The 18,144-nt window shown below is 35.2% G+C and overlaps 1 protein-coding gene across 1 annotated transcript in view; it reads left to right on the top strand.

Annotated features, from left to right (window-relative positions):
- Positions 1 to 8,765: 8,765 nt before the first annotated feature.
- Positions 8,766 to 18,144, top strand: part of LOC101989020 (solute carrier family 7 member 13-like) — a 24,795-nt gene continuing 15,416 nt past the window's right edge. Inside the window, exon 1 of the mRNA XM_005361847.1 lies at positions 8,766 to 9,432. Within this exon, the coding sequence (XP_005361904.1) occupies positions 8,766 to 9,432 (667 nt within the window). The remainder of the gene's footprint in view (positions 9,433 to 18,144) is intronic.

The raw sequence follows: 18,144 nt of genomic DNA, 5'->3' as shown, positions 1-18,144 counted from the left end.
CCCAATAATTAAGGATGCTGAGCAGTTCCTTAAATACCTTTCAACCATTTGGGATTCTTCTGCTGAGAATTTATTGTTTAGCTCTGTTCCCTGTTTTTACTTGTATTATTTTGTATTTTGATATCTAGTTTTTTGAGTTCTTTATATATTTTGGAAATCAGCCAATTATGTGTGGTTTGTGAAGATCTTTTTCCACTCTGTATGCTGTCATTTTGTCTTATTTCCTATATCTTTGCCTTACAGAATCTTTTCAGTTTCAGGGAGTCCCATTTATGAATTGTTTCTCTCAGTGTCCATGCTACTGGTGTTATATTTAGGAAGCCATCTCCTCTGCCAATGTTTACAATGTGATTTTCCTGTTTTTCTTCTATCAGGTTCAATGTAACTGAATTTATATCAAGGTCTTGATCTATATTGATTTCAGTTTTGTGCATGGCAATAGAAACAGATCTGTTTGCAATCTTCTGCATGTTGACATTCAGTTAGACCAGCACCACTGGTTAAAGATGTTTTTCTTTTTCTATTTTGGTACTTTGGCTTCTCTCTCAAAAATTAGGTGTTCATGATGTGTAGATTAATGTCAGGGTCTATGATTTGATTCCATTAGTCCATGTGTCTATTTTTACTTCAATACAATTTTTTTAACTATAGCTCCATAGTAGAGTTTGAAGTCAGAGATGATGATGCCTATAGAAATTCCTTTACTGAAAAAGATTGTTTTAGCTATTCTGGTTCATTATTTTCCATATGAAATTGAATATTGTTCTTTCAAGCCCTGTGAAGAAAAGTGTTGGAATTTTTATGTGGATTGCACTGAATTTATAGATTGCTTTTGGCAAGATTGTATTTTTTATTTGGTTGATCCTACGTATCTATGTGCACAGAAGTTCTTTTTCATTGTCTAAAGTCTTTTCCAGTTTGTTTCTTGCAAGACTTAAAGTTCTAGTTATATTGGCCTTTCATCTGTTTGGTTAGTGATATCCCAAGATAAATGTGGCTATTGTAAGAGTTGATGTTTCTATGATTTCTTTCTTGGCACATTTATCATTTGTATACAGTAGGGATACTGATTTATTTTAGGTAATCTTGTATCCTACCACATTACTGAAGGTGTTTATAAGTGGTAGGAGTTGCCTGGTTGAATTTTTAGGGTCACTTATATATAATATCATATCATCTGCAAAGAGCAATAGCTTGACTTCTTCCTTTACAACTTGTATCATCTTGATCTCCTTTTGCTGTCTTATTGCTCAAGCTAGAACTTAAAGTACTATATTGAAAAGATGGAAAGCCTTTTTTTTGTTTCTTATTTTAGTGGAATCACTTTGAGTTCTTCTCCATTTAATTTTATGCTGGTTTTTGGCTTGTTGTAAGTTTTTTTTAAATCATGTTTAGATATATTCCTTTTATCCCTAATTTCTCCAAAAACTTTGATATGAAGGGGTTTTGTATTTTTGTCAAAGGCTTTTTGGCATCTAATGAGAGGATCATGTGATTTTTTTCTTTCAATGTGTTTGTATGTTGGATTACATTGAAAAATTATCATATGTTCAACAATCCCTGCATCTCAAGGATGAATCCCCTGCATCTCCTTCTCATGTTGAATGATTTTTTAAGTGTTCTTAGATTTTGTTTGACAGTATTCTATTTAGTATTTCATCATTAATATTTATGAGGGAGATTGTTCTGTAGTTCTTTTTCTTTGTTGCATATTTGTGTAAAGGGTAACTGTAGACTCATAAAAAGAATTTGTCAATTTTCCTTCTTTTTTATTGTGTGGACCAATTTTAGAAGAATTGGAACTAGCTGTTCTTGGATTTCTGGTAAAAATCTACACTGAAACCATGAGTCTTTGGGCTTTTTCTTTTTCTTTTTGTTGCCACACTTTTAATCACTGCTTTCTATTACCTTAAGGGTTATAGGTCTATTTAAATTGTTCATATGGTCTTTATTTAATTTTGGTATATGTAAAGTATAAAGAAAGTTGTTCATTTTTATTAAATTTACCAATTTTGCGAGGATAAGTTTATGAATTGAAGATTGCCTGAATTTCCACAGTGCCTGCGGTTATATGTCCCTTTTATTTCTGATTTTGTTAATTTGGATAGTCATGCTTTGCTCTTTTGTTAGTTTGAGTAAGGGTTTGTTTCTCTTGTTGATTTTCTCAAAGAACCATCTCTTTGTTTCATTGAGTCATTATTTTGTTCTCCTTATTTATATTTATTGATTTCAGTCCTGAATTTGATTATTTTCTGGCAAATACATCTTGTTGCCAGAAGCTCTTTGTTCATTTTCTGGCTGCCCAGACCAGAAATATTAACACAGAAAATGAATTAATTAAGATACCCTTGGCCTATTAGCTTAGGCATATTCCTGCCAAACTCATACCTTAAATTAGTGCATTTGTCTGTGTACCACTACATGGCTGTGGCTTACTGGGTAAAGTTCCAACATCTGTTTTTTTTGGCAGCTACATGTGTCTCTTTGACTCTGCCTACTCTCTCCTCCTCTATCTGTTTGTATTTCCTGCCTTGCCCTTTTTTTGTGCCACCATAGGCCCAAAGCAATTTCTTTATTAACCAATAATATTTACAGTATAGAGAGGGGAATCCCATATAGTCTCATCTTTTTTGTTTATATAAAAAGAAAAGTTTTAAATTTAACATAGCAAGATTACATATAACAAAATAGGTATCAAGCAAGAATTAGAGTTATAATATTTATATCTATTTTATCTTTTATAAGAACTAAGAGAAACTATAATTATCTATTCTTCATGTCCTTCAAGATCCCAGAAGGATATAATATTATTTAAGTTAAAAGGAAATACATTCTAGCCATAAACAAAGGACATTGAGCCTACAATTCATGATCTTGGAGAAGCTAAATAAGAAGGTGAACCCAAAGAAAAACATATATTTATCCTCCTGGATATTGGAAGTAGACAAGATTGCTGGGCAAAAGTTGGGAACACGGGGTTGGGGGTGGGGTTGGAGGAAGGGGAGATGGGGAGAGAGAACAAAAAAGGGGAGGATGGGGAGAACTTGGGAGAGTGGGATGGTTGAGATGGAGGAAGGATGGATATGGGAGCAGGGAAGAAGATAGCTTAATTAAGGGAGCCATTTTAGGATTGACAAGAGACTTGGCTCTAGAGGGTTTTTCAGGTGTCCAAGGGGATTTCCCCAGCTAGATCCTTGGGCAGCAGAGGAGAGGGTGCCTGTACTGGCCTTCTCCCATAGCCACACTGATGAATATTTTGCATATCACCATAGAACTTTCATCTGGCGATGGATGGAGCTAGAGACAGAGACCCACATTGGAGCACTGGTCCAAATGAATAGCAGAAGGAGGGAGAACATGAGCAAGATAGTCAGGACCACAAGGGGTGCATCCACCCATGGAGACGGTGGGACTGATCTAATGGGAGCCCACCAAGGCAAGCTGGACTGGGACTGAACGAGCATGTGATCAAACTGGACTCTCTGAATGTGGCTGACAATGAGGACTGACTGAGAAGCCAATGATAATGACACCAAGTTTTGATTCTACTGCGTGTACTGGCTTCTTGGTAGCCTAGTCTGTTTGGATGCTCACACCTTCCTAGACCTGGATGGAGGGGGCAGGGCCTTGGACTTGGACTTCCTACAGAGTAGGGCACCCTGACTTCTCTTAGGACTGGAGAGGGAGGGGAAGGGGAAGGGGGAGTGGGGGTAGTGGGAAAGGGAGGGAGAGAGAAATGGGAGGATGGGAGGAGGTGGAAATTTTTAATAAATAAAGGAACTTCATTGTAAGAAACTTACACAACTCTAAATTTGACAGAGACATCTCACTGCCTAGACAGTCATTCAAAGTTCTTCTGTAACATTAGAGCATCAATCTTTAACCTACTGGCCCATAGTTTCTGCAGACTTTTCCATGAAGCAGAAAATTTCAGACAGTTCTGTCTATATTGGCACTTTTTCAGTCACTTTCTTCTGTGTCCTACAGAATGTCTGACAGATTCTTTCATAAAACAGGAACCCTGAAGGACTGTCTCACCTTCTCTAGGCAACTTCAGCAGTCATTTTTCTGTGGGTCTTGTATATCCAGTTCATGAAGTATACCATCAAGCAGTATACACAAGAGCAGTTTTTTTTTTTTGCCCAAATAGCTAACCAATTCCATAAAAAGCCTATTGGATGCCCATCATCCTCTCGAAGTATATTGTTGCTTCTAGGAGCAGATGTATTTCATTGTCATGAAAGATCCTAAGTTCTTAAAACACTTAAAATGCCATATTCTTTTAGTCTTCGAAAGGTTTGAAGAATACCTATCCATCAGAAATATATCTCTCTACATCTAGAAACAAAACTAAAGGACTACAAGCTTGACTATTATATTATATATAATATATATATATTATATATATAATATATATTATATATTAACCTGTATTTCTTAAACATGCTTTACATTTTTAGATGAACTGAACAAAAAATACCTTAATCAAAGCAGAAATATACACATAATAAAAATGACCTTAAATTTGTATCAATAAACCAAGATCTATAACAATGCAAATTATTTATCGCTATATTATATTCCTCTTTAAATGCAAACAAACATGTAAACAAACATTTATAAACAACATTTTCTAATTTGGGCATAGTTCTCTCCAAACTGTTTTCTACATTTTGTTGGGTAAAGTAATTTCGTGATTCACAGAGACTTTTGAGGGGATCTTGGTACATCAAACCACAGTAGTCTGAAAGTAATTCACAGGTTTTCATCCTATATGGAAACAAAAGCAGAACTTCTTTTCCAAACTGCATATCCTTAGACTTAAATTTTGAAGTCAAGAACCTTTAAAATATATATGTTAGTTTAGCAGCCTATACAATGAAATGTCTCTCTATGCTTAGCTCATTCACAGTCAAAAAATTCAAATAAAACACAAATATATATATTCCCAACTCTCTTTATGTGGCTTTTTTGCTCCTTTAATTTATGACTGTCTGTACTCTGTCTCTTTAAAGACTTCCTTTTATTTTTCTATACTCTTTTTCTTCTTTCTCTCATACCTACATATATTCAACACTGCAACCCATTTAGAGATTTTTTTTTTACATCTGTCCTTTTGTGTATTTGTAATCCTTTTCTGACAAGGACTCTTTTTTAAAATGCTAAACACCACAGATATGACTAAGGCTGTTTTGTCTTTTGACTCTGCCCAGTTCAACATGGCCAAGGAATTTTAACTGCCTCAGTAACCTGTACATAACTTTTCTTGGTATGCAGCATGTCTATGTCATGTCATTAAGCCGTTTGTAATATGTTGTTCACAACCCTCCAGGAAAAGAGCCCATCAAAATATGTGGCTACCAAGAACCTGTGCTAAACTCTTTTTTTGTCTAGAGTATCTTTTTTTTGTTTGTTTGTTTTTTTGAGACAGGGTTTCTCTGTGGCTTTGGAGCCTGTCCTGGAACTAGCTCTGTAGACCAGGCTGGTCTCGAACTCACAAAGATCCTCCTGACTCTGCCTCCCGAGTGCTGGGATTAAAGGTGTGCACCACCACCGTCCAGTTTAGAATATCTTCTTAAGCTCTCTCAGATGTAGTCAGCTCACATTGGTACATCAACATGTGGTTGAGTTTGCTTCTTTTTGTTCTAGAGCTTTCTAGTGCTCTGCTAATTCACTAGTGTGAAATTTCTTCAACTTCTTTATGGAGGAATGTAGTGTTATGAAATTTCTTGTTGGTACTGTTTTCATAATGTCCCATAGGTTTGGATATGTTGTAACTTTATTTTCATTGAATTCTAGGAAATCTTTAATTTCTTCCTTCATTTCCTCCTTGACCCATAGGTCAAGCTGAGTCAGTTGAGTATTATTCAGTTTCCATGAGATTTTAAGCTGTTCAAAATTTACATTGTTGTTAAATTAAATAAAGCCATGGTGATCTGATAAAATACAGGGATTTATTCAAATTATTTTTGTATCTGTTGAGATTTGCTTTGTTATAGGGTATGTGGTCAGTTTTAGAGGTTTTCTGAAGTGCTGAGGTTTATTCTTTTGTGTTTGTGTAGAATGTTTTATAGATGTCTGTTAATTCCATTTGAGCCATAATACCTGTTAGTTCCCTGTTTCTCTGTTAATTTATGCCTGGCAGACCTGTTCATTGATAAGAAGGGGGTGTTAAAATATCCTGCTCTGAATGTGTAGGGTTTTATTTGTGGTTTATGTTTGGTAATGATTATTTAACAAATGTGGGTTCCCTTTTTTATTTTGGACATTAGTGTTCAGGACTGGTACTGATTTTCCTTTGATGAATACAAAATATCTTTCTTTATCTCTTGATTAGCTTCAGCTTGAAGTCTATTTTGTTAGATATTAGGATATTAGGATAACTAAAATAGATTTCTTTCTAATCCCATTTGAATCTTTTTCAAACCCTTTACACCGAGGAAATATCTGTCATTGAAGTTGAGGCTTGTTTTTTGTATGTAGCAGAACGATGGCTCTTGCTTTCATTCCCATCGCTAGCCCATGTTTTTTATAGATGAAATGAGTCCATTAATATTAAGGGATATTAAGTACTAATAACTGTTAATTATGGTTTTATTTTTTGGAAGTTGTGTGTGTGTGTATGTGTGTGTGTGTGTGTGTGTGTGTGTGTGTGTGTGTGTATGTTTCCCTTCTTTAGGATTTCCTGGTGTAAGATTATCTACTGCCTGTGCTTTCATGGGTTATAGCTAACTTTCTTGGGATGGATTTTCTGTCTAGTGCTTTCTGTAGGCCTTGGCTTGTGAAAAGGTATTGTTTTGTTTAAATCTGGCTTTTCATGGAATATCTTGTTTTTTCCATCAATGGTGATTGAACATTTTGGAAGGTATAGTAGTCTTCGTTGGCATCCATGGTCTATTAGTGTCTGCATAATATCTGTTTAGAACCTTCTAGCTTTCTGAGTCTTCATTGAGACATTGAGTATTATTCTAATGAGTATGCCTTTATATGTTACTTGGCCTTTTTCCTTTGCAGCATTTAGTATTCTTTTTATTTTGTGTTGTATATTTTGTGTTTTGATTACTATGAGGTGAGGGAACTTTTTGGTACTGTCTATTTGGTGTTCTGTAAGATTCTCACATATTTATAGGTAATTCATTCTTTATGTGGGAGAGTTTTATTCTGTGATTCTTTTAAAATACATTTTATATGCCTTTGAGCTAGTATTCATCTCCTTTTTCTGTCCCTATTATTCTTAGGCTTGGTGTTTTCATGGTCTGTCCTCTTGGTTTCGTCCTCATCTGTAATTCCTGTTTGTTTACATAGATTTTAAATTTTTAGGATTTCCTCAGTTTTTGTTTACTTATTGCCTCTATTACAATTTTGAAGTCTTAAACTAATTTCTTCCCCTGTCTGATTTTATTTTTGCTTTCTTGGCTTTATTTGAGGGATTTATAAATTTATTCTAATTTCTTATTTGTTGTTTTCCTCAATTTCTTTAAATTTTTTTTTCACTTCTCCTATAAGGATCTCTATTATATTCATAAAGTTGTTTTTTTTTCTACTTCTTATGAGTTGTGATGTTTAAGTTTTTCTGTTTTAGAACTCCTAGGGTCCATTCTGGTTCTCATTTATTATTATTTTTTTCTCATTCAAGCTCAGTGAGGTCTCTAAAGTACTTGCTGAGATTTCAACACTCTCCCTCAGGATAAATGAAAATAATATGTTGTAAAACATATGAATTTAAGGATATATTTCTAGTAAAAGAATTAAATTATTTTAGATAGGATACATTATAGAAATAATGATGGGGACAAAAACTAAAACCTTAAAGCTAAGTCACAGAAAGTATAAATATGTTGTAAGTATTCCTCAAAGATGAAAGGTACATAATATGTGTTATGCATCTATTCATGCTAAAAAACTTTGACTAAAAGATGTATGTCTATTCACACCATTGCTAACTTTGTTAAGCTTTAACCACATGAAGAAACTAAGTCACAATGGAAACTGTAATAAAAATTAATTGAAACCATTTTCCCTACAAAACTAATTTCATTTTTCTCTTCTTTAATTACATTTTTTGTACTAATAGAGACTGTTATACTGATTTAGATTATGTAAGAATACATTATAAAAATGATCAAGAAAGTTTCTTCAGTTTTTCTTTTAGTTTTTCTTCAGTTTCTCCATGCACCGGGTTTATGGTTTAAAGTTTATTTCTGGTACTAAAAAAGCTTTCCTTCAAGAATTATAGTTTTAAGGTTCACAATCTTAATGTAGATAAATAACATTATTTTACAAAATAAAAATCTTTGTTAATATATTTATTTTTTGTTTTTTTTCAAGACAGGGTTTCTCTGTGTAGTTTTGGTATTTCTCCTGGAACTATCTCTTGTAGACCAGGCTGGCTTCAAACTCAAAGAGATCCTCCTGCCTTTACCTCCCAAGTGCTGGGATTAAAGGCATGTGCCAAAATCACCCAGAACGAGTTAATGAATCACTTCAAAATGCTGTCTTAATTAGGATTCTGACTTTAAAAAATCATTTACACATGATATGTCTTAACTGTGGTTTTAGGAAGAATCCATCAAATCCTAGAATATTGCACAAGTTAATTATTTGCAAATCCATGTTAAACTCAGAAATAAAAATATTGTGTAAGGATGAAGCTGCTCATTTTGAGAATGCCCTATTTGAGAGAGCTCTGAAAGAGTTGGGGGAGCAACTTCAGTGTGATTTAATGTCAGTTGCTCAGAATTTTAAAAACTAAAAAAGACAAAACCATGCAACTTTTAAGGGCAATAGGATTCTTCCATGGATACATGTTCTTACTTAGTTCAGTTATAGGGGCAGGGATTTTTGTTGCTCCTAAAGGGGTGTTAAAATTCTCCTCATTGAACATCCCTGTTTGTCTGAGCATTTGGGCAGTTTGTGCCCTATTGAGCATGATGTGTGCTCTCTGTCTTGCAGAGCTGGGGACAACCTTCCCTGTGAGCTCAGCACCTTATTATTTCCTGAAAAGATCTCTTGGATCTTCTTTTGCTTTCTGTAGTCTTTGGATTAAACTTTTTGGTTATTCCCTAGGACTGGGTGCTCAAAGCTTACTAATAGCCAGTTATCTATTACAACCTTTCTATGTTGGCTGCCCAGCCCCAGAACTACCAAAGAAATGTCTGGCTTTGGCTATTTTGTGGTCAATTGGAATTCTCAATGCTCGAGGGCTAACTAATGTGTTTTGGTTTAATAGCATCAGCAATTTGTTGAAGATGGGTGTTCTTTGTCTCATTATTCTAACTGGGATTGTGCTGTTAGTGACTGGGAAAAAAGAGAATGTGTCCAGGTTTGAGAATGCTTTGGATGCTGATCTTCCTGTTGCCTCAGAGATTGTAGAAGCCATTCTTCAAGCATTTTATGCATACATGGGATCATCACTCCTGGTCAACGTAGCAGGTAACTTCATTTATTAAAACTTACAGCAAAATAAATAAAGACTCATCAGGAATTTTTATTGAAAAATAAATGTTATTGTTTAGTGCTTGTAATATAATTTTCACATATTCTCCAATTAATGGTCTCTATAAAATTTGTTCAAACTGCATATGCAAAATTTACTTTACTTTGTGTTATGTTTCTTATATAATTCCTCATGTTTCTTTTACAGCTTTAGACAAAAACCAAGATTATCTGTCTCTTCAGATTTTATTCTTCAATTGACTCAGTATTTTGAGGTGTTTTCTGTTAAGTAATAATTATATAATTCATATTTTCAATGAAAATATATCACATGTTTGAGAGTTTTTGGTATATTCCATAATTTCTGCCCAAATCTTTTCACCTATTCAGATGTACAACCATTTGATTTGAGTTCTCTTCATTATCCATAATCTTGTACATGAAAATACCACTTTTTTTCTTATATCTCCAATAATAGCAAAATTATTAAAATGCCTTTGCTAATTCATTCTGCATTGTTTTTCTTACAGTTCATTCCATGGTATTATTAGCTTTCTGTGGCACTGACTTTTCTGATGCACTTCCTTTTCATGAACTTTAAAGTCTTTCTGAAATTTTCCATATGAAAGACAAACATAATATTAGATCCTTCTCTATGTACAATTTTGTTACTTTGTATTCACATTTCATAATTTGATATTTGAAAGGATTTGGGAATACAGGTGTGTGAAATTCAATTTAAACAAAAGTTTAGATAGAAATAATTTACTTTATTTCATTCACATTGCAAAAGTATGAAACATAAAATATTAAGGAAGAATATTGACTCTCTCTAAGACTTACAAATATCTTTTCAAAAATTATTGAGTAAGAAACATTTATTTTGCTGAACTAGTTGTAACACCTCTGTAGGTTTTATGCATGAAATAATTGCAAAATTTTCCTGAAATTTAGAATTTCATTTTCTTGAAATACTATAGTTTCTGATTACTAAACTTCTCCATAAATGAAAGGCTTCTATCACTCACATATATTATTAAAATATTTAATTATATTTTTAAATAAGTGTTAATCCTACAAGTTAATGAGTTTCACTGTAATTTTATTCATTCATATGTCACACATTTATCCTGTCTACTCACCTTCCACTCTCTTTTACCTGATCCACTCTTTCATCCTTACAAATTGTCCAGTCTTTCATGATATCTGTTCTATTTTCAGTCTTCCTGTCTCTATCTGTTTCACTGTCTCTGTCTTTGTCTTTCTGTCTCTTTTTCTCTCTCTGTGTGTATATATATGTGGTAGATGCCACAGCTGCTTTCATTTGTTGAGAATTGGAATTTCTGTAATAAATGCCTAATCAAGTCCATTTTGTATGCCATGTTTATTTCCTTATGACATACATTCAGAAATATGATGGGATATGGTATGGCAGTTATATTTTCAATATTTTGGTGAACTTTCTCTCTACCCTCTGGAGTAGGTGGTTGCTTGTTTATTTCCAGCCTCTCAGCTTCAAAATAACCACACAGAATCTATATTTATTAAATCACTGCTTGGCCTATTGGCTCTTACTTCTTATTGGCTAGCTCTTACATCTTAATTTAACCCATTTTTTTAAAATCTGTGCATTTCCATGTGGCTGTGACTTATTGGCAAGGTTCTGTCTTGTCTGTCCCTGGTAGAAGCTACATGGCATCTCCCTGACTCTGCCTTCTTTCTCCAAGAATTCAGTTTAGTTTTCCTCACCTATTTCTGTTCTGCCATGCTATAGGCTCAAAGCAGTTTCTTTATTCATTAACTAATAAAATTAACACATATACAGAAGGAATTCCCACATCATCTTCCCATTTCTGTCTAAATAAAAAGGAAGGATTTAACTTTAATATAATAAAATTAAATATTACAAGACAGACATCGAGCAAGAATTACAGTCACAATATTTTTTTTTTTGTGATTTAAGACAGGTGTGTATTTTTCTTATATATTTCTTATGCAATTATGGGCCAAATTAGGCCAATATTGATAAGTTTTAACTAAATACAGACATTTCATGTTTAAATGCTTGAAAGCTAGTGAACAACCACTGGTGTCATTACTCAGGAGCCTTCCATTTCTTTTTCTTTTCGTTTCTTTTTTTTTTTTTGAGACAAGGTCCATCATTGGCAGAGAACTTAATGAGAAGACTAGACTGGCAGGTCAACAAACTTCAGGATCATTTTTGTGCACAGGAACACACTGAAGAGTTGAAGCAAAGACTATGTGTTCACAGTTTTACAGCACTTTCTTCAGTATTTTTTTTTTTTTGGTTTTTCGAGACAGGGTTTCTCTGTGGCGTTGGAGCCTGTCCTGGAACTAGCTCTGTAGACCAGGCTGGTCTCAAACTCACAGAGATCCGCCTGCCTCTGCCTCCTGAGTGCTGGGATTAAAGGCGTGCGCCACCACCGCCCGGCCCAGTCACAATATTTGTGTCTACTCTTTTATCATAACTAAAGAAAACTACAACGATTTATTCTTCAACTTCATCAAAGACTCCAGAATTATATAATATTACCTAAGTAAACAGAAATTGCATTGTAAACAACTTCCAAAACTCTAGAATTGACAGAGACATCTCACTGCCTGAACAATCACCCAAAGTTCTTCTGTATCATGGGAGCATCCATATTCAGTCTATAGACCAATATTATCTAGCAGACCTTTCATGAAGCATGAAATTTCAAAGACAGTTTCACTTATATTGGTAGTTTTTGAGTCACTTTCGTCTGTGTCCTGCAGATTGTCTGGCAGATTCTTTCATGAAACAGGAAACCCAAAGGACTATCTCACTTTTGGGCAAGTTTACCAGTCATTTCTCTGTGGGTCAAGTATGTCCAGTTCACACAGCATACCATTAAGCAGTCCATTCAAGACCAATTATTTTCCCAAACGGGTAACAAATTCCATAAGGAGCCACTTCAATGCCCATCTTTCGCTTCAAGTTATTGGTACTTCCAGAAGCAGATGTGTCTCATTGTCATGAAAAGTCTAAGTTCTTAAAACATTTTAAATGCCATATTCTATAGTCTTTGAAAGGTTTGAAGAATAACTATTCATCTGAAATATATCTGTACATCTAGAAAATCTAACATGACAAGCTTGACTTTTATAGAGGATTATCTATTAACCTGTATTTCTTAATTATACATTACATTTTTAAATGAGCTTTAAAAACATAATACTTTAATCAAAAGCAAAATATACAATAACAAAATTGACCTTAAATTTGTATCAATATACTGATCCATGCCAAGGCAAAATATTGATCTCTATATCATTTCCCCCTTTAAAGGTAAACAAACATTTATAATCAGTATTTGGGAATTTGAACATAGTTCTGTGCAAACTGCTTCCCACTTTTTCTTGGGCTAAGTAATTTTTAGGGGTTTTGAATATCCTGTGTTTTTTTTTTTAATATGAAGTTGTTCTTTCAAGGTCTTCAAAGGTTGTTGAGATTTTGATGGGGATTGCATTGAATATGTAGATTTCTATTTATAGAATCACCATTTTTATTCTGTTGATCCTACCTATCCAAGAGCATGGGAGAGCATTGCATTTTCTGATATTCCTTTCATAACCCACCAAATAAATATCCAACCTCATTCTACATGGCATGTCTATCCATCTCTTGCCCATCACCTGGGACCAGCTGCCTTCAGAGACTTGCGGCATGGTCTTATGTGCTGTCTCTGCCTGGGACTGGCTGCTCTGGGGCCCACTGCATGCCCCTGCTTGAGGACCTGTGGCATGGTCTCTGCACACTGGGGCTACTCAGGATTTGCACATTTTAAAATTAATTCATTACATTGGTGCCATGAGACTTGGGATGCTCCCCTGCCCTAAGCTCCTCTCCCAGGGTTAGGATCCAGAACCAGGTATTATTTTTTGCACAACATCCATGTGTTCCATATGCCTGAGGATGATTTCTACAGTGTGATTTCTATGCACACCACCAGCTACAATTGGTGAGTTTCCCCCATTCTGGTCAGCTGATATTCATCTCTGGATTGCTTCCCTTTGCTAAAATTGTGTTTGGAATGGCGCAGGCTGATCCACCCATGACTGGGAGCCCAGGGTCCCTAAGATTCTTCTTTCTCTTTTTTCCTTTCCTTTCCTTTCCTTTCCTTTCCTTTCCTTTCCTTTCCTTTCCTTTCCTTTCCTTTTCTTTTCTTTTCTTTTCTTTTCTTTTCCTTTTTTTTCCTCACCATGAAAGGATGCTTGGAGTGGTCTCTTGCCTTTCTGGGTTCCAAATAATCTTGACCAGATCCAGCCAGGCCTTACTGTCCCACTCATGGCCAGGGGATGCCCTCCCCTTGGTCCAGTAGCACTGATTCACACCCCACCCACAATCGAGAGATGTCTCACTGTGTACCTTGTGGTGTCATTGTTTTTGGTTTTTCACGGTTTCAGCTATGGGTAGCAAGCCATGCCGGTCCATAAAACCACAGTCCTTAATGCCATACTTCTTTATGTACCCTACTCTGCTGGTGTCTGGCTGGCTCCACTTTTACAGGAGCTTTCTAAATACTGTCAATGAGAGCTTTCTAGCTACAGTCAGTGCACAGGCAGATGAAAGAAGTTTTCTCAAACTGTCCCTGCCACTACTGCTGCCAACAAGGTTGGTCAGATCCACAAGATGGCTTTTTTTCAGTTCCAGCCTTTTGCTCCCCTCTGCAGCTTGTGGCATGGCAGCTCGGCCACAGGACAGATCACACCTCTAGGACTCTCTTATTATTAAATTCCCTGCTTTTCCATATAACAGTGACTGCCGCCATTTTGACTGAGGCCAGACTACCTTACCACCATCTTAACTTAGGTGGGGTCAGGTGATTTCACTGCCATCTTAACTTAGTGGCTTTTCATACAACATGTGATTGCTGCCATCTTTACTGAAGTATACCCTGCCTGGTCTCCAGGTTTACTTATGTTTTTGTCTCTAAATTCTTCTAGTTGAATCTCTTGTATGTGTGTTTTGTGTAGTGGCATGCTTTTGGTAGGGTCCACCAAGAGCATCCACTTCACCCAATTCCTATTCACTGTCTGTGTCTGTGTTCATACACGTAACTTAAACATGCACTTATGTTTACTGTTAAGTGTTACAATTGTCTGTTCATTGCATCTCATTCCAGACTACAAAACAATAAGTCTCATGTTTTAAACTGGTATGTACTTTTATGTCTCTTACAAAAATACTTTATATTTAATCCAACCCTCATTGAAAATATATTAAGATGTTCTATACTATTCTTAGTTCTTCCATAAACCTTCTATTGCCAGCAGTTTTTTCTTCTTTCTCTCTTTTTATAAGTATAAATCTTACCTGTTAAGTTAAGAGCCAGTACAGTTAAGTTAAGTACAGCTCTCCAAGTCAATTCTATATTGTAGCTGTACCTAATAAACATCCCTCAACTGCTCAGAGATCTAGGGAATATGGCGCTTAAATATTTAATAATTAAAAAACTTTTCATAACAAAAAGAGACAGTTTGGCTTCGAGCAGCAACACTCTACTTCCTCCAAAGAAGACAGAAGACAAATGGGCATAGAACAACATCCATCTGCAATCTGCTTCAGCTGCTAAGTGCTGACCACTGGGTGAAACTGCCTTTCATCTAAACTGAAGGTCTCCAGACATACACAGAATTGCAGGAATGAACAGCCTAGCTGCTCAGGTCAAAGTAGGCTTGTCTTCCTAGAGATTTCTTAGCCTCCATGACCTTCTGGAGCCTGGCAGGCCCTATGCTAAACAGCAAAAGGCAAATACAACCATTAGCAATCATCCTAATCTCATGGAGGAATCCTCAGAGTCCTCCATGCCAATCAAGTAAGTTCTCTGTAGTTTTTTAATCAATAACTCAAGTAAAATTTTATCATTCTCAAAGATCTCTGATGCAGTTTGACAGCTAAGAGGTTTGTCAGTTTAAAAGAACAACCTCACCAAACAAATTTTAGTCAAATACAAATACAAGACTTGCAAGTAATAAAGGTGTGAGGATAAATACAAGTTATCAACTTTCTCTGTCATGCTGCCTTCCATAGTCTTAAAAATACTATTCATTGTGTAAAAAGATCTGTCACAGCAATTCTGAAATAAATATGCTACTGTTTATACAATGTATATGTTTAAAACTTCTGTTTTCACAAGCCCAAAGAATTCTTATGAATTCCAGGGATCGAAATTGAAGGATCCACCTTAAACAACAGGACAGATACACCCCTCTCAATTCCCTGGTCCTAATTTTTTCCCCTAAACTTAACTTTGTCCTCTGTTCTCCCAATACCTGAAACAGGTGTAAGAGACACCAGGCATTTCCATACCACAAACACTGGACAGGAACAAACAAATCAGCTATGCCAGGATGTGACCAGCACCCAGTTTTCTCAGGTTCTTCCCCAAAGACAATGCCCACAAAAAGCAGGAAGCAGTATTGCAAATTTGCTGCCCCAATTCCCTTAACCTGTGGTACCTGACCTCTCATATTTTTACTATAAAAAGGAAATGGGAATGTAATGATCTGTCATGTCTCTTTAAAAGACAAGCCATGCCCACTCCATCCTCCAACAGCTTCTGTCTCTCCCTTCTCTTTCTCTGTCCTCTCTCTTTCCTCTCTCTCTGTCTCTCTCTCTGCCTTTCTGCCCTTCTCCCCTTCTCCCTTTCCATTCCATATCCCACTAAATAAATATCCAATCTCATTCTGTATTTGTCTCTTCAGAGACTTGTGGCATGGTCTCATGCACCATCCCTGTCTGGGACTCTGGGGACTGGTGCCTGCCCCTGCTAGGGGACCTGCAGCTACTTGGGATCTGCATCATTTTTCAATTAATCCATTACACTTAGCATTTTCTCTCTAGTTTTTAACCATTTGTATTTCCTCATTTTGGAGCTGTCTGCATTGTGATTTTACACTGATTTGTGGCCACACTGGGTAGACTGAGGACAGTATTCTATCTGTTTTGTTGATAATTCATAGATTGGTTGCCAATTACATTTATTTTTATGACTTAACTTTTTGGAGGTATAGTTAAAAAGACAGATTTTTGATACAAAAAGACACAAATTTATTTAGTTTCCCAAATATATTTCATTACACATAATTTTTAGGACACCTGAAAATTTTCTTTTTAATAATGTATATAGATTTACAAATCTATTTATATCTATATTTTCATCTCATCATAATCTTACACCATTTGGAAAACTAAAGTTTTATAAAACATGTAGGAATTATGCCACGTAAGTCAATTACCACATTGAATATTAAATCTTTAGCCACATAAAAATAATAATTTATATAACTATCAATTCAGTTATTCAATAAATGCTGAATACAATCTCAGAAATATAAATAGAGTAATGAAATTATAAACACAAGTTTATTCTTTTAAATTATCTGTATTTCAGTAAAATTAAGGAAATAAAAACTAATAGGTAAACTAATGAAAGAAAACAAGAAAATACATTCTGCAACAGTTACAAATAAATGACTTAAAATCTATAGCTAATGGTAATATCTATGAAATAAGAAGTAAAAATATGGATGAAGAACAATAAAATTCAAGAAGTACAAGGATATGATTTTATGTGGGGTAGACTACCAATGTAGAGGGTATAGGATCATGAAAGAATTATAAAATCATTAATTTAATTGTTGCCATTGTACAAAGAATGACTTAGGAGGTCTTCTTCCATTTCTATGAGAGTTTATCTTGATCATATTGGTTTGTATGGAATCCCTATACATTGTGGCAGCCGTCACTTCCTGAGCAGGATATTCTGGAATGCTTGACAGTGAATAGAGTAAGCTGATTACCAACATTCAAGCTGTGGTGATTTCAATGAAAATGGCCCCCTTATGGTTTGGCTCTATTATGAGACTTGGCCCTGTTGGAGTAGGTGTAGTCTTGTTGGAGAAAGTGTCATTGGGGTTGTGAGCTTTGAGGTGTCAGAAGCTCAAGACAGGTCTGGTAATTTTCACTGCTGCCTGTTGATCTAGATTTAGAACTCTCAGCTACTTTTCCAGCATCGTGTTTGACTGCATGCAGCCATGCTTCATGACATGACAAAAATGGACTACATCTCTCAACTCTAAGCTGGGCCCAATTAAATATTTTCTTTATAAAACTTTCTGTGGCTATGGTGTTTTTTCACAGCAATAGAAACTCTAATGAAGACACATACATTTAACTTCTTGAATATTGATATAATGTCTAAAGCTAACTTGATTTCCTGTTGCTGTGACTTCCCAATAATAATGATGCTCTATGATCTGGAAATATCTCCTAAAATAAAACAATTATTTTATAAGTTGTAAGGATATTTTATTACATCAATTATAAAAGTAATGAGACAGGAGTTGGCATCATAACTTTGGTCATCTCTGTAATAAGCCTGACCACATGCCTTTTAAGCCTAATAATTTTTTGTAGGAATGTAGAGGCATTTAGTCTATTGAACTAAAAATGCTACAGGATTTCAAAAGCAGTATGTAATGAACTGTGCTAATGAGTATATTGAAAAGAGTAATGCTGAGAAAAATGTGGACACCGACAGTTCAGCTTCTGAGTTTTAGAGGGGAGCAAGGACTTTATTGAGAGATGGTAGAGAGACCTTGTTTTTAATACTTTGTATGCATACAAGGACTTTATTGAGAGATGGTAGAGAGACCATGTTT

This window comes from Microtus ochrogaster, linkage group LG5, assembly GCF_000317375.1.
Source record: "Microtus ochrogaster isolate Prairie Vole_2 linkage group LG5, MicOch1.0, whole genome shotgun sequence".
Classification (NCBI taxonomy): Eukaryota; Metazoa; Chordata; class Mammalia; order Rodentia; family Cricetidae; genus Microtus; species Microtus ochrogaster.
The sequence above is the reverse complement of the archived record's forward strand: the minus strand, read 5'-3'. Positions and strand labels throughout refer to the sequence as shown.